The sequence below is a fragment of the Phalacrocorax carbo genome, chromosome 6, assembly GCF_963921805.1.
Source record: "Phalacrocorax carbo chromosome 6, bPhaCar2.1, whole genome shotgun sequence".
In the NCBI taxonomy this organism is placed as follows: Eukaryota; Metazoa; Chordata; class Aves; order Suliformes; family Phalacrocoracidae; genus Phalacrocorax; species Phalacrocorax carbo.
This window is the reverse complement of record NC_087518.1, coordinates 9,558,022-9,584,758: the sequence shown is the minus strand read 5'-3', so window position 1 is coordinate 9,584,758 and position 26,737 is coordinate 9,558,022. Positions and strand designations below refer to the sequence as shown.

The following is a 26,737-nucleotide window of genomic DNA, read 5'->3' as shown; positions in this document are numbered from 1 at the left end:
GTCTGCATTAAAAGAGAAAAAAAAAATGGTCATCAGCTAGGAACTTACCACTTGATAACCAGAAGGCACAGTGAAACTGCAAAACTCATTTCCATTGTCTGTTTGATTTGATCCTATAAAAATCGTGACAATGAACACAAGCAAGCAAAATATATTCTTCAATTATGCTTCCATATTTATTTTATATAATAGGCAGAAAAATAAGGATGTCTGTAGTAGTTTTCCTTTTTAAGACTATTTTTGTTGCTTTAAATATATATGCACCTAAAAAAGCTATGTATAGATAGTATATTTTCACTTTGGGGTGTTTTGTTTCACAGATTCAAGTTTTAAGTCAATACTATTTTCATCAGAGGTTGTGATCTTTCCTGAATAGTATCTCTGAAGAAAAATTGTAGTGGCTTGCATGAATGTCTAAGTTTCCTTCAGGCACACAGGGTAAGTCAGTAGCTGTCCTGAATAAGAGATGTGATCAGAACAAAATCACCTGTGATGTGCTATTAGGTTTCATTTGCAGAACACCCAGATCATCACCACATAGAAGCTATGGTTGCTTATGTTGTCCATGGTGAATTTTATAGTATCAAATCAAATAGTGTAAATGAGTTTTGTGGTTTCACTGCTCCCATGCTCCCCTGTTTTTGGTGCGGGATGCAGTAATTGCCACAAATTCTGCAGAGAATTTGCAGTCAGACGTATTTTCTGTTATAAAAAGGGGGCCCAACTTGAGTGCCTTTGCCAGCAATAGATCTTGGCAGAAACTCCTTAGGGGAAAAGTATTTCCTGAAGCTGTTCCTGGACAAGAGACCGACTCTTAAAATGAATAAGCAGTAGGTGCAGATACAAGAGCATTAGGGTCATATACGATAATCCAGTATGAAAAATGCTGCAGCTCTATCTCCAAATGTCTTCTAAATGCTGCCTTGGCCACAGCACGGTGTAAATAAAAAGGGAAGGGAAGGTTTTACATATTCCAGTCGGGAGACCATGGGAAATGTGAATTTCCACAAATAGATCAAGGTGTTAAAGTTAGATTCAGTTACAGCGGAGACCGGCTCTGTGGAAGACCATGTGTTAGGAGAAGATGTTCTAGTCCAGAATCAAAAAAACTTTCTAAAACTATGTCTTAAAATATGTGCTCAACTCCAGAATAGCAGATGCTCTCCACTCCAGATGCAGTGTATTGGAAGAAGTCTGCATTTTTTTAGTCGCTGCTGAAGTAATGCTGAAGTAATGTGTACTGCGTTTCAGTTTGGAGACACTTTGCAATTCAGGAAGAAGTTCCCCAGATGGAAGGATGTGAATTATTTATACAGTGTTTATCTCAGGGTTTACTTCCCATCACAACCAATTAAGGCTATTTCATTTCATTAAAACTAACATTTTCACATGGGGGAAATCATTTATCTAAGGAAAATGTTATATTATCCACTACTTAAAAGCTTGGAAGCTTCCATCAATTACATAGTCTCACATTCTTCTAAAAACTTAGAAGATGGGAAAGTAAAGACATTTTCCTGTATTAGGGCTTGCCAAATTGAATTATAATTAATTGGAATTTAACAAATTAGGATATTCATTCTTTTCTTCCCACTTAGTAGGAAATGATGGGGCTCAGAAGTGGTGCCCTGTCACCTCAGTCTCGCGGTCCCTGGACAAGCCTCAACTCATTTTTACCCATATACATAGAGCAGAAAAGAGCCTTTGCTCCCACTGAATTGTCTTGAGACTCTTTTACATGACCAAAGACTGAGATCAAGACTCACAGAAACAGAATGTATTGTGAAATAAAATTGACTGCTTGGTATGTAACTCTGCATTTAAAGCGGCTGTGTTTGCATGGCAGTGAGGGATCTACTGTAACTCTTGTCTTTGTTCCTCTCCTGCTGCCAGTGTCTGAGTGTGACTTGTGCAAAGTGCACCATTAGGTATCTGTGATAGCCAAGGCATTAAACTGAAAGGTCATCTTATTATTAATTTTAGAACTATTTTCCAGTTGAGATACTGCCAGGTCTCACTGAGGGTTCAGCAGATTAGATTAGATGGCCTTGTGTATAGACCTGCTCTAAATGAATAGCATCAGTCTTGGGGAAGAGGGGAAGGGAGAAAGAGAGCCCATTACTGTCACTTGACAACTTCATTTCAGTTCTTGCCTCAATAATTATAACTCCCAGAAAAGCCAAATTTTGGAATCTGAGGAGTTAAGGTCTGGTCTAACAAATCACTGCCTGCCACTGCCTTTTTAAAAGCCTAGAGTGGCAAGGATGTCAATCTGTGAACTATGCTAGGAAAACACGCACAAAAATAACCAAAGTCTTGGTCTATGATGGGTTTAAAATTATAGGATATGCTGTAGCTAACTTTCCTGGTGGCTCTTTGTGAGGTCTGGATCAACAGTATCACAGTAAGAATGTTAAAATATCGATTTGTTCTTGTGGCAGGCGGGATTCCTGCGTTATCTTCATCCTCTCTGGGGACAGGCATTAACAAAGGCCTTCGGAAGTCGTTCGAGACTAGTTTGCAAACAGCTAAAATTTCTCAGAGCTTTACAAGTAGACCATAGTGGTCTGACAATCAGTAATTGTAATTTCACGCATTTAAGGGGAAATAAACATTGTTTTTCACAGCATCCTGCTGAAAAAGAATCTATTGTTTCCCTACATTTGTGTGTATATGTGTGTGTTTGTTTATGTGGAGGCTCTGAATCTTTTAAAGCCATGTGCATATAACTACTATTTCTTGGCGAGATACAACAAAATTCGGCATGTGATAAAGAGGATCTAACAGTGGGTGAGATTTCTTTATATCACAGATTTAGTAAAATGCCTAACAGTATTATTGTGGAGGAAAGTTCATCCTTATTTATGCCTTGCTGCTGTTAACATGGAAAGAGCAAGATGATAGTGATTACATACCCAGATTTGTGTGTGACTGCAGTCGGGTTGTGGTGTCGAAGGTGAGATGTGCTCCTCCTTCCTAAGTCAGCTCCAATAGTAATGTTATGCATTATGTCTTTAAACCATCTTCCCCCAGAAAATTTGTGTGTCTAGTTAGGCCAGAGAAAGTCCAAGTAATTCTTGCCTCTTTTTTAAGGTTTTTATATCTGAGCTGAAAATACTGTGCAGAAGTCCTGTGGTCCGTTGGTTTCTGCGGTTGTGGTGTCCTTTGAACCAGGCTCCATGTCTGTCAGTCTGGATCCTGTAAAAACACCAAGCAAGGAGGCTGCCCCAGGTCCGAGTAGTTTACGAATGGGTGGCTTCAGACTGAGCCTCCTGCAGCGAGCCCTCACTCTCACTGACCATTGATTTTATTCTCAGCATCCAACATCTAAGATTTAATCCCTGTCTAGCATAGCACTGTTTTAACTTGTTTTATCTGTGTGTGGGTAAAAAAAGAATATCTAAGTGATACAATTAAGGCAATGTACCCAAACTTATTGACTGTGCTGTGTTACTCTGCTTATAAGTTATTGCATTCATCTGGTACTTGTCAGGTTGCGCTGGTCAAATGCTTTACATTCTGAAAAGGTAATTTAATAGAGGCAGGACTCAGTATATGTGTCTGTGAATACTCTTGCATTTGTCTGGCAGATTAAATTTGATATTACATAGTATAGCTAGCATGATTTTTTTGGTGTAGAGGCTGTTAGTGTTACCAGCTTTGTAACATCTACAGATGGGAGCGTGGCTTTCTGAGGAAGGACCTGTAACTACACAAATCCCAGGTCTGAAACCTGACAGGGTGGGTCCAGACATCAGCATAATAAAGTCACTGTATTCATCGAGGACATAGTCTTCCTTTATCTCCTCTCTTACTAAACCATCATTAACTGAGATCATAAGACAGTGTTCAAAGGAGACTTTATCTGCACAAACTTACATCTGAATACACTGAAGCTTCATTCCAACTCAGCACAAGGGCTCCAGAAGCCTCTTCCATACAAGACTTTGAATATTATACATTTATTAAATCCCAGTTAATTCCAGGATGGGAAGACACAGAGATTTGTGGTTTCTCTTTCTCTTGATGATTTACTGACCCACAGAAACTGAAGCTAGGTGTAATATAGGTGTTTGGAGGGAAACCCTTCACAGGCCGAGGTGAAGGCCATGTTTAAGTCCAGGACGCATGGTAACATCATGCAGTGGGAGTCTGCTCTTGGGTGGCCATATCCCTCCATTTCTATCCCTGTAGTGGCCATAGGAAGTGTTTGTGATTGAACCTCATGCACATACTGTTTTTCCTGTGTTTTTCAGACCTTCCTTCCTTTCCACAACAGGACTCAGTAGAACAGCCACGTGGCTTTATTTAGTATTCAGCCGAGCTTCAATTGTCAGTGAGATACTAATGGAAATTTATCACACGCCGAACCTGAAGTGGCGTATATATATGCTAAAATGCTGTGTTTTATTACACACCTAAAAATACTTCACTGTCCTTACTTTTTGAGCTTTTTTTATGTAAAGTCCTCAATCATTGCTTAAAATCTGGCACTTCTGTATTAATCTTTCTCATTTTTAATGTAACTTTTTCTAACGAGGAAGAAAGTACAATGGAAGTTTTTGATCACCGAGTTATCATATCATTCATCTTATTTTCATTCATCATTCAAAGCAGAATTAAGTACAGGAGCATTTCATGACGCACTGTCAAATTATGATGAAACTACTTGATACTAGGGGTCAGATAGTCAGCTGCTACAAATCGGCTTTATTGCAGAAACTTTAACTTCTGCTTTCTCTGTATAAGGAGTTGGCCTTTTCTGTGTATTACTGATGACTGCTTTTGAAATGAAGCTGGGACATTGAGTGAACTAGCATGAAGGTAAACACAATCTGACATGGTTTGCTTTGGAGAGCTTGTCATCTCTAAAGGCTTCTGAATGCCCCTGAGAAGTAAAATGGTGTCAGGATGAGGAGACAAGTATTTTTATGCCTTTTGCTTCCATCTTTTTACTCTTGACCGTAAAAAAGGCAGCCTTCTCCTCTATGGAGCGACATGCTGAATTGCTTTTATTCACAGACCTCTGGTGACCAGAGAATGGAAATTTCTTTCTCTAGGCTCTTTTATTAGCAGTAAGTAATAAGCAAGCAGGCGGAGTTTTAGGGACAACATCTTTAGGGAGCATGAATAAAGGCCAGCATTTTATATGAACAAGAGGTCTTCATTTTCCTGATAAGCTGGAGCTCTGTTACACAAAAGCAGGTTCATCTGAAAACTCTCTCCCCAGTCATGCCTTGATTCACTGGTGTGAGTTTGGACTGAATACTGTTTCTGTTCCCTGTATTTTTCTGCTCAGCAATTCTTCACCGGAATGACAGAGGGGTGTTCTAGAGGGACAGACCAATTATTCCTCACCAGTTAATCTGTAAGAATTATGGCATTTTCAGGAGTTCCCACTCAGCTATCCCATCCAGTTATTCTTCCTCTGATATGTTTTGCTAAGACAGCTTTCCCTGTGAGCATGAGTACTAATTTTGCTCGTAAGGAACCTTTGTTGATGTCTGGAAGAACAAATTTGCATACCCTGCCTTATTATAGCAAGCAGGAGGGGCTACCCCCTAATTTTCTAAGGAGTTGTCTTTGAAGTCCAGCTAAGAGGTGAGAAAAAAATGGCCTATTCCTCATCCACATGAGGACTAAAATGGAGTGCAAGGTATTTATCACCATCTTTGTTACATTTCTGAGAGATTTAATAGTCCCCAGAATTGTTCATTTCTTAAGAGCTATGTGCTATTAAACTGAGGCATTATTTAGCAATTGGTGCTGTCTCAAGAGGATAATTACTCAGAAGTATCTATTTGAAAATTCATCTGCTGCTAGTTGTATAAATGTCTGCAGTGCCTGAAGTATTTAAGTACCGAGAGGCTTTGTGATTAAAGTTACCATATTCCAATATTTAACAGAATGGTGGATTTCCATTAATATTGTGTGTGCTCAGATCCAAATGCTGGTGTTTCCTCAGTGACTCATGGGATTCTGCACCCACTGATGTCAATCCTACCGAGTAAAAGAAAGTAGGTACACTGTGTGCCCTGGTACATCCCTGGGTGCAGAAATGTAGTACAACTCTCAAGTCAAAAAAGCCCCAGCTTACCTGCGTACAGCACTGCTGAGTTTGGAGGGAACGTGACCACTGCTGAAATGGTGGCTGCCCATGCTAGACATGATGATGAAGTGCTTTGAGAAGGAGGACAGGGAGAGTCTTCAATATTTGATCCATACCAGTGAAACTAATAGGGTCTGTCTTTACCTTTGCCACTTAATTGCAAAGGAACTTGTTTATGTGTAAACTCTTTAAGAAAACAGGTGATCATTCAGGTCTTCATGAAATTGGTCAAAGTGCTCTAAAGTTATTGCAAGGGGCTGACATATCATACGTGGATACACACACAAAGCAGGATCGTATAAATCTCATTTTCTAGTTTAACTAGGTTAAAAAGACGACTCCAAGTATGCACATATAATGATCATTAAATTAGTTATTGCCACTCAAGGAAGTGTTCCCGGGGTCTTTACAGAGAGTTCTCTGAACACGTGAGTTCAGTGCTCAGCAGTAGCGAAAAGGCAAATAGGAAGATTAGAAATTATTAGGAGATTAGTATAATCAACAGGAAAGATCTTTACCCTGCGGTACATATAACTTGGGCCATTCTGGTTGTACAACCTCAAAAATGCTTTGTACGTCCCAAACACATAGAGGACCTTCAGTGATATGAAACACCTTCCATGAGACAATAATCTAAATAGTTGTCGTGACATCTCAGCTTGGAAAAGGTGACTCGGGGCACATGATTGCGAAGGGCCATGAAATCTCAAAGAAGTTAAATAGATGTTACTTGTTACACTTCATAATGTAACTAAGGGTCTGAGCCCAGAAAGACAGAAAGTGCACATTCAAGAGAGAGGAACGCTTTTCATGCAGTGCATCGAAGTGCATGATTTGTGAAACCCTTTGAAATGATCTTCTAGCAGTCAGCAGTAAATACAGGTTGGAAAGAGGATTTAACAGAGTTTTGGACAAACCAGTCTAAGGATGGTCCTTGTTGCAGCTTCCAGCTCAGAAAGGCTTCTGAGGCTTGCTGGAAGCGGCAGGGGTGTAGCTAAGGGGACAGTTGCTGCTTGTCCTTGTAAACATGCACTGTCTTGTTTTTACTTTTCATTGGTACTCAAGACAGGATACAGAGGTAGGTGCATCTGTGATGCAAACAAAGTGTTTTTATGAGGGCTACAGTAATGCAGCCTCCAGTATCAGACAACATCCACCGTAACACTACTGTAGGCAAGATCAGTGTGTGGCATTGTTAAGAAACTATACAGAAAGAGGGCAGATTGAAATAATCTAAAAAACATCAAGATACATTCCAAGGTATGTGTTTAAATGAGAAGGGAATGGAGCTGGAAACTAGCAGATCAAAACTGGTGCTTTGTAAATCATTGGTGGATGTAATTAATGGACACGCTCGTGCCATCTGTAGCCCTTGGCTGGCAGTCTGTGTAAAGGAAGCTCCTGAGAGTGAAAGGGCCAGACGATATATTGATGAAGGGAAGGAGATAAAATACACTGCTTGCAATTTCACAATCTCCTGGGATCTCAGGACCCTGTAATACCAACACACCAACCACCACATGACTGGATGTTCTGGGAAGACAGTCATGATCCTGAGTGTGTTTTGACCTGCTCAGAGCGGCAGTATGGGAAGCTACCAGAGCTGCCACTGACTTCACCTAAATCTTCAGTCTTTGGCGTGAGAGATACAGATGCTGTCTCTTCTTTGTTTCTCCTTTCTTCCTCCATCTCACTTCTTTTCCTTCCTCTTTTTCTTCCTTCTGTTTAATACGAGCCTGGCATGGTGAGCCCAGACACACTCCCTTTCACAGCACTGCTCTGATCCCGTGACCGGCGAGGCAGGGAAAAGCTGTGCCCTGTGCCACCTGACAGGAGTTACCAGGTGTTGGAGTGGCTGATAACAGCCGCTTTCATTGCCTGTTTTCCACGGTAATGAAGTTGCAAATATCAATTGCAGAAGCTGCATTACCTGTCTCTGCACTTCTTTTCTTTTTTGTTGTTACATTTTTTCCTGCAGAAGTTAGAACTGGACTCGAGAACTAGCTCTAGATTATTTCACCTGTTTTTCCAAAGAAGAATATTTGTCACCACATTTAATACCATCCAAAGATTGTCCTTATAAGAAAAACCCATTCACTGATAGAGATGGGGGTAAGGCATATGGTGTGAAGCTCGAAGACTTAACTGTATATATTTGAAATTCTTTATTTTGCTGTACTGCTCTTAACTTTTATCTTATATCTTTAATAAAAGGTTATAAAGATGTTTAAATCATTAGCGTTGCCATGGAGCTGAGCAGCCTGAGTCTGTGCTCTCAACTCAAACCAGGTTTGACTGTTCAGCATTACAGACAAGGTCATGTTAACACCTTAGCCTATGACTCTTCATTCTCTGTTTTATTAACAGGAGTGAGCCAAGATGTTAGATGCTTTTTCCCCTGGAGTCACAGGCTCTGCTGCTGGAGGGCGAATGAGGCTCTGGGTCACTGATGAATACTGTTATGTGAACAGGGTAGTCCCTCAAGATGAAGCAGATGACGTTACAGCTGTTGGATTCAGGTCTCATTCGCCACCTTTTCTGTACAGCTAGGAGAGCGACACGCATGCTTTTATTACATGAATATGGGGATTATTGAGTAAACACAAGACTTTCTTGTCTAGGGCTCTAATTACAAACCTGCAATATTTCTGTCATAAATTGACCTGGAAGACTTCTCTTAGTGAAGCGTTAGCATTAGATGCTGACAGCCTTTGGAGTGTGCGTGTTTGATGGGGATGCTGCAGAAGAACATGAGGCATGCTGGATTAAAGAATGAAGCTAGCCAGGGTGGAAGAGGAGGAAAACTAACAAAAAACTGAAACAGGACATGAGCTGTCCATCAGAGACAACACGTCATCACCCTCTGCAGAAAGCACTGCTGTTCCTGAGGTCTCAGCACAGGAGTGAGGAGGTGGTGCCTGTACCTAGGTTAAGAGAGAAAATGCTGCAGTATGAGTATGACCTTGAGAATGTTCTGGGACATGATTATTTTGTGCATACGGTGAGGAGGACCCTGTTGTTCTTTTTCTGAAATGCCCCCAGTTACAAACAGTGGCATGTTAGTGATGTTCACTAGTTGAGTGACAAAATTGTTATTTTCTTGAAACTGGACATTCTGGAATATCCTCTGGCTGTGTACTCTTAGGTGGTTGGTTATGATCAAGGGTGTATGGTTAGAGCACCATGTCTCTTTATATTCTGTGGTTACAGTAACATGTCTTGTTACTATATAGTAACTTAAATTTAAAGCTCTCTTTGAGATCCATTCGGGGTTTAATCTCCTTTCAGTATTTGAGTGTAGCATATGCTCACCTTTTTTCTAAACCTTTATTATAATAATAGAAAAGTTTAAAATTTAAAACAAGGCTTTAACTTGAATTCTGTTCCTTGAGCCATGGTATGTTTTAAATTGGTGGTGGTATATTTTAACAATCTGTTTGGCAATACCTTGCTGACCAAGACTGAGGTTTGTGTAAGTGGTTTTATCTCAGATTTGTGATTCATAATACATCTTGTTATAAAAAGGTTAAATAAAAGAAGTATAAATTTTATAGAACATAGGCTATAAACAGACTCAAATGAATCAGTGATTTGTAAGTTAATATTTGAATTTTTAACTTCAGTGCCAAACTTTTAATATATTTCAGGCTTCTTGATCCAGAGCTTATTTTATATTCTGAAGGTGTGCAATTGTTTGCTGTAATCTCAAGAGAAGATAAGCATGACATCTGGTTCACACCTGTGGTTTTAGGGATAAGAGCGTAGCTGCTTTATGTATAATTCAGGGCACTCTGTTGAAACGGCAAGGAATTTGACTCTTTGAGGCCCTTTGTCCCGAGGTTTTTATACTTGCTTAAAGTAAACATGAAATATAGGAGTCTTCTCTCAGTGGGTATTGAATAGACTGTTTATTCCAACCTATGCCTGCTGCCAGAAGGGAAATTAGTTATGCAGGTTAATTATCAGATTTATGATAAAGACTTTACTTGTGCAACTCCCATATTTCAAAAGTTCCATTGAGGCATTTCATGGTGCGGCAGACGACACTAGGAGAGGTGAATGTACTGGTATGTACTGGTAAAACGGTGTGGTTTTGTACTGCAGGTGATACTGTCCCTGCCCACCACAGCCCCAGCCCTGGCCCCAGGCAGCGTGGGGCACACACTCCGTGTTATGTGACAGGGAGAGGCTGCCCCATCTTGCAGCATTTCCAGTTCCTATTCATGGTTGCAAGCTCATCCCAAGTGTCTGGGGCTGGTGGAGACAGCAGTGGCACGGGCAAGGATTAATTGGTTTGGGCACTTCTAGAGCCAAAGACACCTACAGTCTGGAGAAAAGCCGGCAGCTGTCATACTGGAAAGCAGAACTTATTTGGTGTCCATTACCCAGGTGAATTGTTCAAATGTGAAATGCTGAGACAGAAGAGGTGCTTTCAGAAATACACAGGTGTGAGCTAGGGTAGAAATGTGACTCTCTGGCTTGAGACTCGTTTCTATTATTAAAATGCAGAGTAGAGGGAAGGGACGAAGCTGGCACAGAGCCTGGCTGAGCAGGGACACAACTGCGCACGCCTCCCATGAGGAGTGTATACTGAAAACTGTGCTGAACCGAAGCCTATAAAATTTGGATTCAAATGCCAATCTGGTGGCACTGTTGTGTTCACCAGGAGTCCAAAGAAGTTCAGCATGGTTTTCTTTCAACATCAATGGGCCCTTATAAAATTGAAAGTGTTAAAGTTGAGAGGTTCTTTTATTTGAATTATATAAGGTGATGCCGTGAACGAGTGGCAGAGTCAGATGCACCACGGGAGTCTCGGCATGGCATCTGCAGGCAGGTACAGCATGTGAGCGTGGGAGGGGGTGAGAGTTAGATTTGTGTTTCTGTTTCATAGGCATGGAAGAATAACTTTGACATTTAGCAAAGGACCATTACAGAATGTGTTTGCAAATGGGTTTGCAAATGTGACAGTGGACATGGTTTTAACTTTAAAATGCTACACAATGTCTAGCACTTTAACCTTTCCATCAGTTTTGCTCCTTACTTGTATATTTTGCCTCTTGCTGTGTTGAAGTCTGGTTCTTTTTGGTTTGCTAGTGTTAATACAGAATCATGTCCTTAACAAGCTGGTGCCATTAAGGTGCTGTATTCAGCTACTCTGTGTCTGTGTTTGTACACAAAGTTGCTAAGGCAAATTTACAAATTTCTTAACACTGCGCTTCAGGTGTGTGCAGACTTCACTTTCTACTCTAGTAAAACAGTCAGAGGGTAAGGGTAAAGAAAGCTAGAAAATTAGAGACAGGGTACAGAGATGCTACATGCAAGGTTTTCCAAGAGACTGGGGAATTTGGGTAGGCACCCCGTGGTGGAGAGGATTTCAGTTTGAGGTATTTTCAAGAGATTCTGCATTTTAAAAAGGATATAGTATACTCCCTCTTTGCATATTAAGCCCTTCTGAGAAACTTGAAATAAAACACCCACATTAAGCAGTTGCGTTGAAAAAAAAGTCCCTCTTGTGTTCAAACGGGAAGTTTGTGGCAGAACTAGTGCTGTCCCCACAGCACGGGTCTGTCCATCTTCCTCCATGAATCTGCAAGAAGCTACCAGGACCTCTGATGCTGAGGACCCTGCTTGCTTTGTCTTTGGGATTACAATGCTGCATTAGACGGTGTGTTCTGCAAAATATGGGAAAGCCCATATTATTTTTACCCTCTGTTGTGAAGCCCTCTAAGCAAGCTCTTCTCATGGGCTGGTTCTGCTGTAATTGCCCATATACTTCACAGTTCATAAATAAAAATAAATCTGCAAGTGTACAGCCTGGAGGATTTCACATCCCCTCAGAGATAGGAATGGCCTTTCGCCCAGCAAAACGCTTCTGAAAACGTGCCCCATCTGCTGCATGGCTTTGAATCCAGAGATGCAACAAAACTATAAATATCTCAAAATTTGTTCTGAGGCATTTTAAAGATCATTAAACCTCATGGAAGGGCTTGCCTTCTCCCATTTTAAAAAAGAAAAAAAAACACAGAAAAACAAACCACACAGGATGTTCTGAATTCCACAGTACAAAAAGAATAATTTGTGCTAAGATGTGAGCTCTCAGTGGAGTGAATGCTTGTGCTAGTGCATCTTTAAAGTGAATGGTATATGAAATTGTATTAATGACACATGCTAGGAAAAGTGTGCTTTTGTAGGGTTTATTTTTAAAGTGCAGCTCCTTTCTTTTCCCTGAAGAGCTCTGGAGTGTTTTTGCTAGGAAATCCCAGCAGTTCTCTCCATTCTAGCAGCACTTCTTGATGTTTAAGAAAGTAAATGGATTCTTGAAAGATGAGCTGAAGTATGGACAGTTTGGGTATTGAAGTTTAAAATTCTTCAGTAGTTTAGTTCTCCTTGTAGAAAGACTATGGGAAACAGATGAAGAAGAGATCTCAAACAGTCACTTTTGGGTTGAGTTCAGAGCTATAATATTCATACAGTCAGTCCATCCAGCTTGTTTTCAGTTTCTGTGGCATTTGGTGCTTAGCCACTTCCTAAATTGCCTGTTTCAGTTTTTCACCCCCGCCAGCAGCTAAGTATTGCTTCTAATTTTTCCATTTGGACAGTTTTAGAAAGCAAAGCTTGCCTCTTGCTGAAATGGGAGTCTCAGTGTTGTGTGTTCCTGCACACATGTGCTTGCTGTCTTGTTTGGAATATGCCATGATTAGACAAAGCCACTGTGGGTGAGACTCAGAACTACTTCATAAATAAATCAAAAAGTCTCTGGCAGAGAGAGAGAGATGGGTAGCAGAGCTAAAGACCAGTGAGAGACCCCAGCTGACCTCCAGGAGCCTGGGAAGATGCCCTCAGGGGTATGTGAGTGCAGTGCCTTGCAATAAGTGTCTGCACTGAGCTCCCACGACATCAGCTCTTTGTCAGATACGAGCTGTTTCGAAGTTGGTACCAGCATTAAGAGGCAGTGTACTGTCTCCATGAGGTACTTGTGTGAGTCTTCCTTATTGCAATATCAAGCAAATGAACAGCAACTCCAAAGGTTTTTTTTTCTCCAACACCACTCCAAATAGTAGTTTATTTCATGTTTTTCAATTGCTTGTAATTTTTCCCATTTATTCCCAATCTTTCCTGTGTTTTTTTTCATAAAACATCCAGTTAAAGGAGGGGTGGGCAATGACCGCAGCTTACATATGAGGAAATGAGGCCCAGAGATGGGCAGCAATTTATGCAAGATACCAGAAACTCTCTAGTAGTCTGGGAAGATGAGCCTTTGCAATGCAAGGACTAAGCAGGTTGCTGCTTCTTCTCAAGTTAGCAGAAGACCTGATTTGTAAGAAATACTCCTACTTCTTCCCAAAAATCAGAATATTGAGCTATTTATCTCTCATTTAGTTTTATAGGCTTCTTAATTTTTTTCCGGAGGGAAAGAGCTTTGCATTTGCAAGGTTTTTCTTACAGGCATGTAAGGACAATAATGCACAGCCACAGTGATTTTTAAATTGCAGTGAAGGTCCTCCTGGAATCACTTCATTCCAGATCCTTGGACTTTAAGTGAAATACCGTATGTCAGGAACCCTCTGATGGAGGGATACGAATGAGCAATACTGTGTGGTGTAATTTTTTACCCTTTTTTCATTTTACCTCCTCCTCTCCTTGGATCTCTTCCATCCCTTGGACATGTGGTTCACATCCTTTTTACGAGCTGACTGAGCACCCTATTGTACGCTTACCACCCACGTTTCCAGAAAAAAAATCCTCCTAAATTTGTGAGTCTAACAAGATGCTGTGATGTATCTTGATTCACAGGTAAAATTACCACAGGATGAAGATCTTGAAACATTTTTAGATGATGAGAAGAAGAGGAAAGGTTTAAAAACGCCTCCTGCTCATTATGCCTCGGTTCTTGTTTACATCTTAGTATTAAAGTGTTAGTATTATAATTTCCTGTGTTTGGAAGTAGGTCAGATATGAAACAACACTTGTAACAAGGAAGAGCATCAGAAATGAGAGGCACTGCATGGGGAGGTAATAACCACAGCTCTATAATTCAGGGGTCTTGTGTGTTGTGAAAGAGAAGACTTACTGCTGATTTTTTGTTGGTTTTGAATGATTTATAACATTTTACTTGTGGCGGAGTGTTGCAATCTATGTTGTCATGGAAATTCTATTGAATTTATAGTTCCATTTATCCAAAACGATTTTCCAGACTTCATTTCATGGTGAATCATATGGCTGTTACTTGGAGTACAAAGCAATTGCAAAAAAGTTTCATCTTATGGAAAGCATAAACACTGAAACCGTTATTTTCATATTATGGAAATACAAATGAATGCAACATACAGCTTTTTAGCATCAAATATGCCTTCATTGTGTAATGACTCAGTGTATATACGTGAGATAGATTTTCTTGTTTGGGACGGGAGCGGGCCTAAGGGGTATTTATTTCTGGCAGTAGAAATCAGGCGAGTTTCTGGCTTGACAAGGTACTTCTCTCTCAACATTCAGGACTTAACACTCGAGATACTGAGTGATATGGCCAGAATCCAGCAGGGCATTGAAGCCCAGGGCAATCCTACAGACATCATGTTGCCTTACTGTTCCTACTGGGCTGTTACTGGATCACTCACAGGTTTAAGCCCTGCTCAGAGTTAAGGCCAGAACATGCAACAACTACCATCTTTCAGGTTGAAAACGATCATGAAATAGCTTAATCTCGACTACCAACATAGATACACCTACTGCGTTGTTTGTAGACAACTAAGCAATAATTAATGCTTACTATTAAAAAAGGTTAAAGGGAAATTTACCACACTTCTAAGGCATGCAAATGTCTAAATTGAGTTAAATTCTGTTACTTCACTTGTGTGATCCTGGCTTTCCTGTTGTTTCAACTCCTTCCATTTTTTCAGCCTAGCATTGTATTCATTATCAAGTTGCAATTACTTTAGGGCAGAGGCCCTGCCTGACTCTTTGTTTTGCAATTTACCCAGCACACTTTTAGGCACTGTAAAACACTAAGTTATGACATTCAAAATACATCTCTGTAACTGCCTAACTATACTTAAAAATTCACTGATGAATAATAGACTAGGCAGGAAAAACATGCCATTATCTGCTCCTGTTCAACTCTATCTTTTGAAGAGAATGCAGTATACTCTATGTTATTACATCAAGCTCTGGTAGGAGAACTGGAAAACATCACGATTCGCTCTTCCCCCCTGCCTTTTCTAAGCAGATTTAGAATATGTTATAAATGATAAGTTTCATGTTGTTTTTTTTTTAAGAGAATATAATGAGAAGTCAAACATCAGACTTTATTGTCCCAGTGTACATCTCACACTCCAGTAAACACACAGACTGCAGGACAGTTATTCTGAATTTTCAGTGCTGCAGTGAAGATTACATTATGTCTGTAGAAAATTTTTATTCCAGCCAAATGGATCATATCATCCAGTTTGCTTAGAAATCTATGCACATAGTTAAAGCAGAAGTAAGTTACATACAGGCTTTCAATTAAGAAAAATCATGTATGATTCATAATCTCAGCATAGAATTTGTTTTTATGTGAGAGGTTTTAAATCCAGCTGTAAAAGTGGCTGAGAATGATTTATTCTTACAATATAAGCAGCAAAGGTACTAATTAAGAATTAGTATATTCAGTGATTAACTCCATCGTTTAAAGCAAACATTTCAAAATTTTTGTTTTGCCACTCTGCAAAGATTTGCAGTCTACCTGTGATGCCTATGTGTTTTGCGCTCTGAAAATAGTCTCTAATGCAGTACATAATAAACCACCTATCTGTGGCCTCTGGATCTTGATGCCTGATTCATCAAAAAATTGACTGGCCTATAAAAAAATTTTTTTTTTTTTTTAGCTTTAAATTGCATGGTAGTCCTTGGATTGCTGGAAGGAAGTGAGCGGAAACCTAATTCTGATGATCCTTTCCCTTCCACCAGAATTCCTGGTACTATTGTACTATTGAATATTCTGTACTCCACATCTGTGACAGCACAATGAGCCTTTGTTCATTTTTTAATCTGAAGAGAAATCTGCTGTAGGAGGTTGCACAGGGTGATAGCAATCCAATTTAAAAGTCTCAATTATTTATTTTTAAAGTACTTGGCATCTGTCTATGGAAACTGTACTTGCTTGGTTTCCAGTCTCTTAGAATTGCTTTGAACTCGCTTACATCTTCTGGGATCTATCAAATGCTCATTGTGGCTTTTCTCTCGTAAGTGCTGAATGAGTTTGGCCATGATAGTCTGTATTGGATGTAAACTTTCTGTCTTTGTAGTGGGGTAATAAGAGCAAAAAGATGTCATGCACAGGAATGGTGATTTCTGTCTGGATGTCTGTCTTGCCAAGCAGAGGAGGAGCATCTGAGCAGAGAGCTAGAGACTTTTATTTGCGGCAGGGAAAAGTCATTAATTTGAATCAGGCTCAGATTTTGCAAGCCAGTGACATTTCATAAAGAGGGTTTAGTCATTCAGAGGCAATTGTACTTAATAAAATCAGAACTGATCTCTGGTGGGCAGTATTTCCCAGTAATACACACGCACATTTTGGACAGCCTGTCCTTACGAGATCAGCGAGGTGACAGCCCACTTTTGAGTCAAAATCTCTTAAGCACAGAGCAGGGCCTGACATTTTGCTAGCTCTGGAGAACACCAGATTTCTGCAGAGTTTGGAAGAACGTGTCTGAAGAAAGGTGTTTCTGCAAAGAGCAGAGCCTGCCCCATGGCGTGTTGGAGGGCTGTTGTAGCTGGTAAGAGCATGGAGGCCAAGATGCTCCAGGCTGGGGAATTACTCAGGTGGTGGATGTATGTGGTGTATTCATTTGTATAAGTGTTGTTGGCTGGAGAAAGGCCTGGTGTGCTTGGAAACTGTAATGGTTGGGCACTGGACCTTCCTGGACAGAAATGGCTAGAAAACATGACATGGTTTTGTAGGGTGACTGGCAATTACCTCCTGGGTTATGGCAGGGCGAGGGTTTTCTCTCTAATCCTCTGTTTTAAGGCACTTGTAACATTCTGAAGATTTTCCCCTTCAGTGAGATTTTTTCAGGCTTAATCTGTGCTGTACAGTGAATCTCTCTCAAGTTAGAGTGAAAACAATTCTACTCTTTTGGAGTGTGAAGACTGTCAAAGAATAAAGTTTTTCCATTAAGATCAAACTCTTGCCGTCCCCCTGCCTTGGTAAAGCTCTGTAGCTGCAGTAGTTGTCGGTAGCATTTTAGGACGAAGGGAGTCTTCCTGCAAGAAAAGCACCTTTATGTCACTAGGGAGGGTTTGTTTCAGCTTAGCCTTATCAAAACTTACCTTCTCAAAGTACTGAAAATTTCAAATTGTTTGGTCCCTGCATAATAGATTTTTCAAGGTGCGTGCAAGCGTACTGCTGTGTTGCACAGCGGAGATTAAGGAAGTCTGTGTAAGCTTTTCCCAGCCTCGTTAATTGTAACAGGGCTAGATGTGAAAGACTTATAAATCCAATATATTGTGCCACAGAGAACAGGACTCTGATGCCCTCTGAGACCTATGCCACCAGGAAGGCTATTTGGAGCACTATCAGCAGGGATGTATGGAACAAAGCATTGTGACTGCAGACAGCGTCACACTAGAGAAACTACAAAAGGTATTTCAGGCTTTCCCATTGCTAAGGGGCCTTTTTTTAAAAAAAAGAAAATTTTTTTTGAAAATAGAAGCCATTGTGAAATCTCATGTAAAAATGTACAAGAAAATGATGGTTTATGGTGCTGAAATCAGGCAGTGCTAGAGGTCAGGTTGGATGTGCAAGCTTGGACCATGCGCCATTCTGCATTTCATAAATAGCATGTTATAATAAGATCCAAATTTTCCTTAGCTTAAATGCCCCTTTGTTACATTCTGTACTACTGCTTTCTATGTACCGGGCAGAGACAGTAGAAGTCATTTATATGCAAAATGCACCATATATTTTATATACTAATTATATAATAAGGAGTAATAATGAAAATTTTCTAGCGTATTTAGGCCACTTAAGTATGTGATGAAATTAATTTTATGGTTAACTGTTTTACTCCTGATTTGTACATAAAGGACATTATGCTATCCATAGAAAATAGTAAATTAAATATCTACTGATAAATGCATTCAAGATTATGTATATTATGTATAAAAGAAGTAAAATACGTTAGATACATTTACATTATATTGTAAATTGGGGAAAACAGATGAGACCGTATTATGGAAGAGAACAATATGTGATCACATAATTAGAAAACTCTCATAATACTAATGCTCAGCGGTGACCAGGTGTGGTTTTACGAGCAGCCTGAACCATGCAGCTTTGAGGATGTAACTTTACCATCTTCTTAACATTGTTTTTGCAGTGTATGCGTGTGTAAATTATATAATAGCAATTCCTGGGAGATTCTACTCCTAAAATGTTCCTTCTAGCTGTATGAACACATAAGGAACCTACTGTATGACAGATGATGATAATTTTTCATACAAGACAGTTCCCCTTGACTTGATGGATGCAGAGAGGGGAACCACGCTCTCTGGAAAAACACCAGGGAGCAGTGGTGAAATGTTTCTATGTGTATGGTAATCAAGGCAGAGTGTGGTTCTTGATTAGTCTGTGAAATTGCACTGCTGAGATGAGGGATCTGAATTTAAGCACTTTTTTACCAAAGCCCTTTGCACCGCTATCCAAAAGTGTATTGTAAAAATTAATTTCCTTAAAATGCCCTGAGCAAAATTGATCCAAAATGATTTTGGCATATGCTGAACTCTCTCAGTGATACTTTTCTTCATAATCTCCTATGAGGACTATATAGTGAAATGTTTTATACAAGGTATACCTAATTTTAGGCATCATTTTAAAGGGGAGTAAAATGTAATCTGTGAGTGTTTTGTGAGCTCTGTCTGTGCTGGCTAAATTGAGGTTTAAGTAATTCTACCTGAAACAAACTGTTTCTAATTTCTACATCAATGAATGGCTGCACCTCAGTCTACATTTGTTCAAAGCACGAGTTGTCAGAACCTGGAGGCACCACCAACTTTGCGAGATATTGCCAGCATCTCTGTGTGTGCTGTGAATACACTGGGAATAGGAAGGCCAAAACAGGGGAAGAAAATTGCTTTCAAATTTTATGAAGCTAGAGCGAGTGCCAGACAATTTTTTCTTTTTTATTTTTTTGTGAGTCATTTGGAGTGTGGTCTTATTTTATCCTCCTGGTGAAAAAAGTACCTCTACCTCTGAAGAGACTGATCTTCATCTTGGCCTTTTCTCTATATGGTGATATTTTATTAGATATATAGGTACTTTGCCAGTATTAAACACTACAGCCAATATATAGTTAGAAGCCTGGGAATTAGTAAATATCAGTAGGAACACATCTGAGCAAGATAAAAGCGTATCATCTCATGTGGCAATACACAAGATTTCAGAATATGGGAAAAATACTTGCATTTGTGAATACGGTAGGATTTGTCATGCAGCACAACCTTGCAAAAACCCAAACAGCCGCAAGCAAGTTATTGGTGCCAGCACAACATTTGCCTGCAGACAGACTTGCAGGAGGGAGCGATGGTCAGGCCAGCAGTGTGTCGGGAGGCATGGACAGTCTCAGCTGGACCTTACGTCTCCATTTAACTATGCGCACGCGTGTCTATTTCTTATCGCCTAGTAATGTTGTGAAAAGCCTGAATGGGTCAGGTGATGGGTGATGGACAGCAGAGAAGCAGGAGTGAATGCACAGGTTCAGGCGAGAGGCCAGTGGCAGCGAAGCCTGATGGGTCTGTTGCTGTTTCACAGCCAGGAATATTTTTTTTTTTTTTTTTTTTTTTTTGGAGTCAATGTGCATCATGAGTGAGCGTACTTGTTGGCTGACTGTCCTGTAGTAATGTTGCCCCGACAGATGTGCTAGCACTGGTTCAGATTGTAAAATCCATCAGGGAGGATCCCTGAATGGCCTGAAGAGCAACCGCTGCAAAGTCCAGTTCTTGTGCTTGGCTGTTACCATCAGGCACGTGTTTTTAATTTGTAATGTGTAGAGCACTCATACAATAAACGTACACACCTGCATGGCGTAATGTTGCGAAGGGAGCGTTGCATCTTTTGGATGTAAACCAGATCCTTCAGAGCAAATCGTGGCAGATACAGATGGACTAACACTAGGGGCTTCTCTGGGAATGGAGAGGTTGAACAACTAACTGCTGGAGAAGCAGCAGTGTTTTAGGATGGCTGGCGGAAGCCGGAGCTCAGCTAACGATGTAAATGGAACAAGAACCATACAGGAAATTAAGAGTAGTATGCCCCCGAGCCACTGAGAGTTGCCCGTTTCTGTGGCATGTGCGTAGTACAGCAGGGTTGTTCAACAGCAGAGTGTACGAAGGAGGGTATTTCTCAGTCCTCCTATACTTGTGTAACTCAGACACTGGCTGTTTTGGGGTAATCATTGTTCTCACCTGGTATCACTTTGGGTTTGCCTAATTATTAATATTTATTATCAATCCGAAAATGACATCAAAATATCTGGTTTTGTCTCACTTATACTTTTTGCCGAGTCCTAATGCTTTGGAAATAAAAGTCATGAAATTTAACTGAAGTCAGGGAGAAGTCTGACCTTAACTGATAGTCCTGAATATCAGAGGCTCATAAAAATGCATTGCTACAGAAACAGACTTTTATCTTACAAATTGCTTTAGGAGTAAAGGAATAACTCCAAGCGTTGAAATCCTTTTCAAAAATTCTCTATGGTTTTTGAGATAAATATGTTTAGCACATTTAACAGAGGAGGAGATGAGCCTGCAATGAGTAAAGAAATGAAGAGATCCTGGCAGAAAGCATGAAGTTTACCATCTAAACAGACTGGCCATACTGTTTATCCTTGGGTTTGTTATTAAAATGCATTGCGTTGACTCTGTTCCCTGGTTACTGTCCCAGTAGGGCAGTCATGCTATTAATCAAGGTGCTAGTTAAACAATATTGTTCAGCAGAATTCCTTTATCTTGGGTTCATAACACTGGGTTTACGTGTGATGTGTATGCATTAGCTCGTTTGAAAGCTGTATGAGTCAACACTAATGTGATTTTGTTGTTGGTTTTAATTTTTACAGATGCAGATTTACTTCTACAATCCTGATGACTTTGACAGTTTTGGAACAGCAGTTATAGAAAACAGGGTAGTAGGAGCCATGGCCGTGTTTTTTCAAGTAAGTTTAAACAAGGGCTATATCCATAAACCAAAGCATTCACCAAGTACTATTTAATTCATTGAATTGTTTCAAGCTTAATGGATGCATCTGTTTTCTTGTTCCCACCTGTCTAAGTGAAAAATATTTCATATTGTCTAAGTGTGATTTAAAATGTAAATAAGTATATTTAGAAACGTAATCAAAAATTTTGCATGAATTGTTCTGATTTTATAGCTGCTTTACAGATGCAGATTGGAGAACACATTTATCATGGAACTTCCTTCGCTGCTGAAGCACGTTGCTTGGGTCCCTGGAATACTAACAAACCGACGTGAACTGGTTCTATTTAGAGAAAACTTAAAATTCAAACATAGCTTGAGAGAAAATTAATCAATAAGTTTCACCAATCTTATCTTTAGCAGCTTCTCCTAAATTGTCATAGTAACAAGTTCTTGAACAGAGCAGGTTTCTGAATGAGTGAATTTATGCATCCCCCTTTTCAAAATGCATCCTCAAGAGCATGACTGCTCAGTTAGCTCATTTGTTGGTTCGACATGCTCGAGAACTGCAGCGTGGGTTAGAGCCCGCGGCTTGCGATGGCTGGCAGGTCAAGCCATGTGGCAGTGGTGTTCAGTAATGTGGGGTTTTTGTCATATTGCATCAGAAATTGAGTTTTTTTCCTTTGACTCGAGGGTGAATTGAATGGAGGGAGTTGGAGCAACCCCATACCACCAGGCTGTCACAAGCAGAGAAGCGGCTAATGAAGATTTTGAAATATCACAAGGTGTCGCTTTTTCAAAAGAGAGGAAAGGAGGGAGGGAAGAGCAAGGGAAAATGCTGGTCCTCTGTGGGGTTTCACACTAGTTTTTACTGTGGAAGAAAAAAAATGATCTTACTGTTATCTTTGTGAAGTCAGATAAAAAAGAATACGCAAGTATCCATATGTAAATAGCTCCCTTTTTCCTATGATGTTAGAGTGACAAGTCTGACTCTCCTGCTCAAATTAAGTAAGGTTGTCTTTTCCATGTCGCTGATTTTGATCAAATGCTTTGATAAGGAGAAAAGGACGGATCCTTGTATTGCATAAATTGTTGTAACTCTCCTGACATCAGGCTAGTGGAAGCAGGCATGTTAAATTCATCACTGTTCAATTCTGAGCACTTCTGTGGCATTTCATGTTAGGCTAAAGTTGGTGGAGCTGTGATAATTTACAGTGGCATAGCAGGATGATTCCCCAGACTACTTAATCTTGATGTGCTGTGGGAAGGATTTGGGCAAATTGAATTTGGCCGTACAAGACAGAAGTTTAGAAACTGAACAACCAAAGGCGCTGTTGCTTGATTTATACCACAGTGAAGAGCTGCACATTACATGCATCTGCTGTGTCAGAAGGAGCATGTGTTATGCCATGGTGTACAGTACATGCTGTGGCATCATGTGTCTGGAATTTAATTGCTAAATTACTGTGATGTGCCTCACATAAGCCACATGAAGCACCACTCCATGTTGCACCATTCCTTAGCCTGTATATTACATGTATTCCTGTTTTTAGACGATCTTAAAATTGTAGTGGCACTGTGTTTTGTATTCCTCACCTGCACAGCCAGGTGCTGCACTTCCTGTGAGTCCCACTTTGCACAATTCCAAGGGAGCCATTAAACTCACTAAAAATAACCTAAGATAGTCTGTAATGCTGTTTAAAAAAAAAACAACTTTGATTGTAAGAGACCTCAGGCTCTTTAAGACCACTACCAAGTATTGTGGTCCCCTCAGGGAAGCAGAAATCTATACTTTTCATCATTTCTAGCCCTGCGGGCCACAGGACATTAGGCTGTAAAGTCTAGATGATGGTGCAGCTGGGCTCCTGTGCTCCAGGAGCCATGAAATCTGAAGCCATTACTGATAAACAGTCTCTGATCTCTTCCAGAGAGTGGGGTTAAGATAATTCTTTAGCAAAGTGACCCAGGGACAACCTGTTTTGTGGCTGCAAGGAAATTATTTTCTTTTTTTTTTTTGGTATTTTTTTCCTTGCCTTTGGGTTTAAATGATGAGTCGGTGGCGTGCCATTAAATTTCTGAGTGTATCAGGTCTTCCTCTTGGGTAGTTCTGCTCCGAGACAGAAAGCTGCCGAGGAAGATTTGTAGAGCCCAAAGTCCCCATTCTGGAAGGGCATCTGCTGAATTGTGGCCGGTGTAAGTAAACTCGAAGGACTTTATTGTGGCAGCTGCTATTTTGGCTGTCACAAGGGTTTTCCAGAGTTTGTCTCATAGAGCTTGAGTTTTTGTACAGAAGGTTATTAACTGATGGCAATAAGTTTTTTGCAGATCCATACTGTGTTTGACCAAGGTGCCATTTTAGTTCCCTTGACTGTGTATTGTGTGCTGGAGCTGGTGAACCATGACTTGGAGAAACCTTTACAAACAGTTTGGGTCAGAAATACTTGGTGTTCCTTTAGCCTTGCTCCCCAGGGCACCATGTGGATGAGCTTACCATGGCTAGTATTTAATGAAAGTAATTAAAAATCTGTATTTTAAAACTGATTCTTAGTAACTTTTGAATGAAATGTCCCTGAGATTTCTTTGGCCACATTTTGATTGGCAGCTTTGACTATTCACATACTGATTTTATAGTTTGCTGTTTTCCAGAGCTGCAGTCCCATCTCTAACTCATTTATCTAGAATGCAGCTTTAAAAAATCGTAGCAATAGAGGTCATACTGCATTTTACAAATACATTAGAAAACTGAGCTGTGCATGCTTTTCTGTGTAAATATTTTAACACAGAAATTATTGGATAGATTTGCCATTAAGTCAAGCCTTGGATTTTTGCTAATGTGTTAATGCTGTGTTGGAATGAATGTGTACTGCACTGACTGAATTTATAGTCTGGCAGGTGTTTTTTGTTTGACTGATGTTCATAAATGTTCCTTTGAAAATCAGGTTCTCCAGTGAATGAACATTATACTGAACTATATAATTATTGGTGAAACATTAAATAATTAAGAACCCTCTTTCCTCCTTTTTAAATAATTTAACTTGGACTTTATAAGAATTTTCCTTATTGAATTCACTATTTTAGGGGCAATTTCCAGGTAAAGTACATTGGTTCTGAACTTGGATAATTGAACCACTTGGAACTTTGTTGCAATCGTTAATTAAATCTATGCTGTTCTCATTGCTTTCATTGTAAATTCTTTTGATAAATTCTATTTTTGTTTGCATGCTGCAGGTCAGTTGACCTGACAAATAAAAAAAAATTACTAGTTAAAATCAGGAAACATTTTTGCATATACAAACTGCTATAATTGCTCAGCTCTGTATCTCACTGTGGGTAGACACTCAGAGGGTCTCGCATAAAATAGCACTGTGGGGACTTTGTAGCAGGTATTTGCAATCTGCAAAGGAGATGAGCTGGCCTGAAATCTCTAGCTGGGCTCTGAAAGCTGATTTTTCCATCAGAGTACTAGTTGTAAAGTGAACACATATGTTGAGGAAAAGGGTCCCATGATACTTGGTCCCTTTTCTCACTGTAGCATTACTTCAAGCGTCGTGCTGGGGACTGTTGTACGCCCAGGGGAGTGCCGCTGAAAATTCCTGCCGACTTTTGTTCTGTAGCTTTGTATTTGGGGCAGAATGAGGTGCCTCACTTTGCAAAAACCAAACAGCAAACAAACAAAACCTTGCACCATGCCATCATATTTCCTTCACGATCCTCTCTTGTCCTCGCCGAGACCACAGTGAGTGTAATAGAGTAGCAAAGTGACTTAGGAACCTCTTTAGCTTTTTAGTCCAAATTATTTTAAAAGCTATTCAGCTGTAACAAGCTGAAAAGGGAAGAAGGGAACTCCAGTCTGCTGGTGTCAGGTATAATGGTTATTAAAGCCCATAAACGTGCTTCACTGAGGGTGGAGGAATCAATGGGAAAAACGGCTTTTTTCTTAAAGGGGGAATGTCTGTGGAAAAAAGTATGTTTCAAGAGGGAGAGGGGATCAGAATATTAAACAGCAATATGAGTCAAAAACCTCTTCATTTTTTGTTGTTAAAGAGAACTCTCTTGTTATTTTAGCAAACATCTAAATCTTCTGGAGACAAATGAGGTAATGTCAATGATTTCTCTTTGCCTCCTGACAAGTTTTTCAGGAGAAAAAAATATGACCATTCCTGTCAGTATTGGGCTTACCTGGTTGTTCTCAAAGTGAAACTAGTGCTCGTGGAAGATGTTTAACTTCACATATCCGTTACTTCCCGCCAACAGTATCCTCTTGGTCTGCAGTAAAGGCTTCTGGAGTTGAAGAATCACTAGCACCACAGTGGTGGAACCCGTCTGCAGGGGCTCCCTGCTTTGTGGACCTCTTAAAAGTTGCCTGTGGCTGCACACTGGGAGCCACTGATCTGCTGAAACACGTAGGAGGTCCCAGTCAAGCAGGGCACTTCAATCTTTATTTAAATGATCCTAACTTGAATAGTTGGTGCACGTGCTTAATTTCAGTCTGCATGAGGTTCAACTTGTACTTAATGATACTCTGGCCCCGGGGCCTTGGTTAGTTGTGAGGCTGAGCTGGTTTTGAAGCAAGCCAGGAGTGGAGGGGAGGGCAGGCCCAAATCTCTCATGGTTCCTGAGTCAACCATTTGTATATGTAACACATATTTACAAGTTGCATTTAAAATGAGTAGTTACTTGGATTAAATGCATTCAGACATATTGCACAGCTCTGTTTTAACCATCTAACAATATAATTCATTGCACACTTCACTACTTGCTTTATTAAAGCCAAACTTAAATGTGTTCAAAACAAACATATTGCTTTTGCATTTAAAATATTCATCTTTTGGGCCTGCGGTAGATTCATTACAGCAGAGAATACTTCATTCCTTGATTACTGCTGTGAAAAGACACAATACTGATTCCCTAAGCACTCATCAAATATTCGATAGCTCAGAAATTCAGGAGAAGGTGATGAAATCCTTGTTCGTACAGGGAGGGAACATAAATCTATTTTATTATTTGCAAAGAAAACCATCAGTGATTAGTTACTGTATCTCAGGTACTCAAACAAATCATCTCTAAAGAAGTTAAAGTAAAAATGAATTTTAAAATAAATTTTAGCAATGCTTTCATCATTAAAATTATCTTCATAATGACGGGTGATGTTGATACCTCGATCACTCAAGAGCTTTAGCAGTGCAGGGCTAGATTTTGAAAGGTAATCAGGTACTTGGCAGCAAATACGTAACTAATGGTATTTTCAAAAGTATGTGAGATAAAAATCAAGGGTTCTACAGCTCTTTTCCTGGGATGCCGTTCTTAATACTCTTTTTCAATACTAACATTTTTTTTTAAGGTTGTTGAAAAAAATGCTGTGTAGCACTTGTAACTTTTAGATCGATGCGTGTGTTATTTGTGTGTAAATGGCATTATATTTGCTACTAATTCATGTATGCAGAGATTTGTTCTTCAGTAGA

General features: G+C 39.9%; 1 protein-coding gene across 1 annotated transcript in view; it reads left to right on the top strand.

Annotated features, from left to right (window-relative positions):
• Positions 1-26,737, top strand: part of PTPRG (protein tyrosine phosphatase receptor type G) — a 420,049-nt gene that overhangs the window by 251,285 nt on the left and 142,027 nt on the right. Inside the window, exon 5 of the mRNA XM_064453587.1 lies at positions 21,199-21,294. Within this exon, the coding sequence (XP_064309657.1) occupies positions 21,199-21,294 (96 nt within the window). The remainder of the gene's footprint in view (positions 1-21,198; positions 21,295-26,737) is intronic.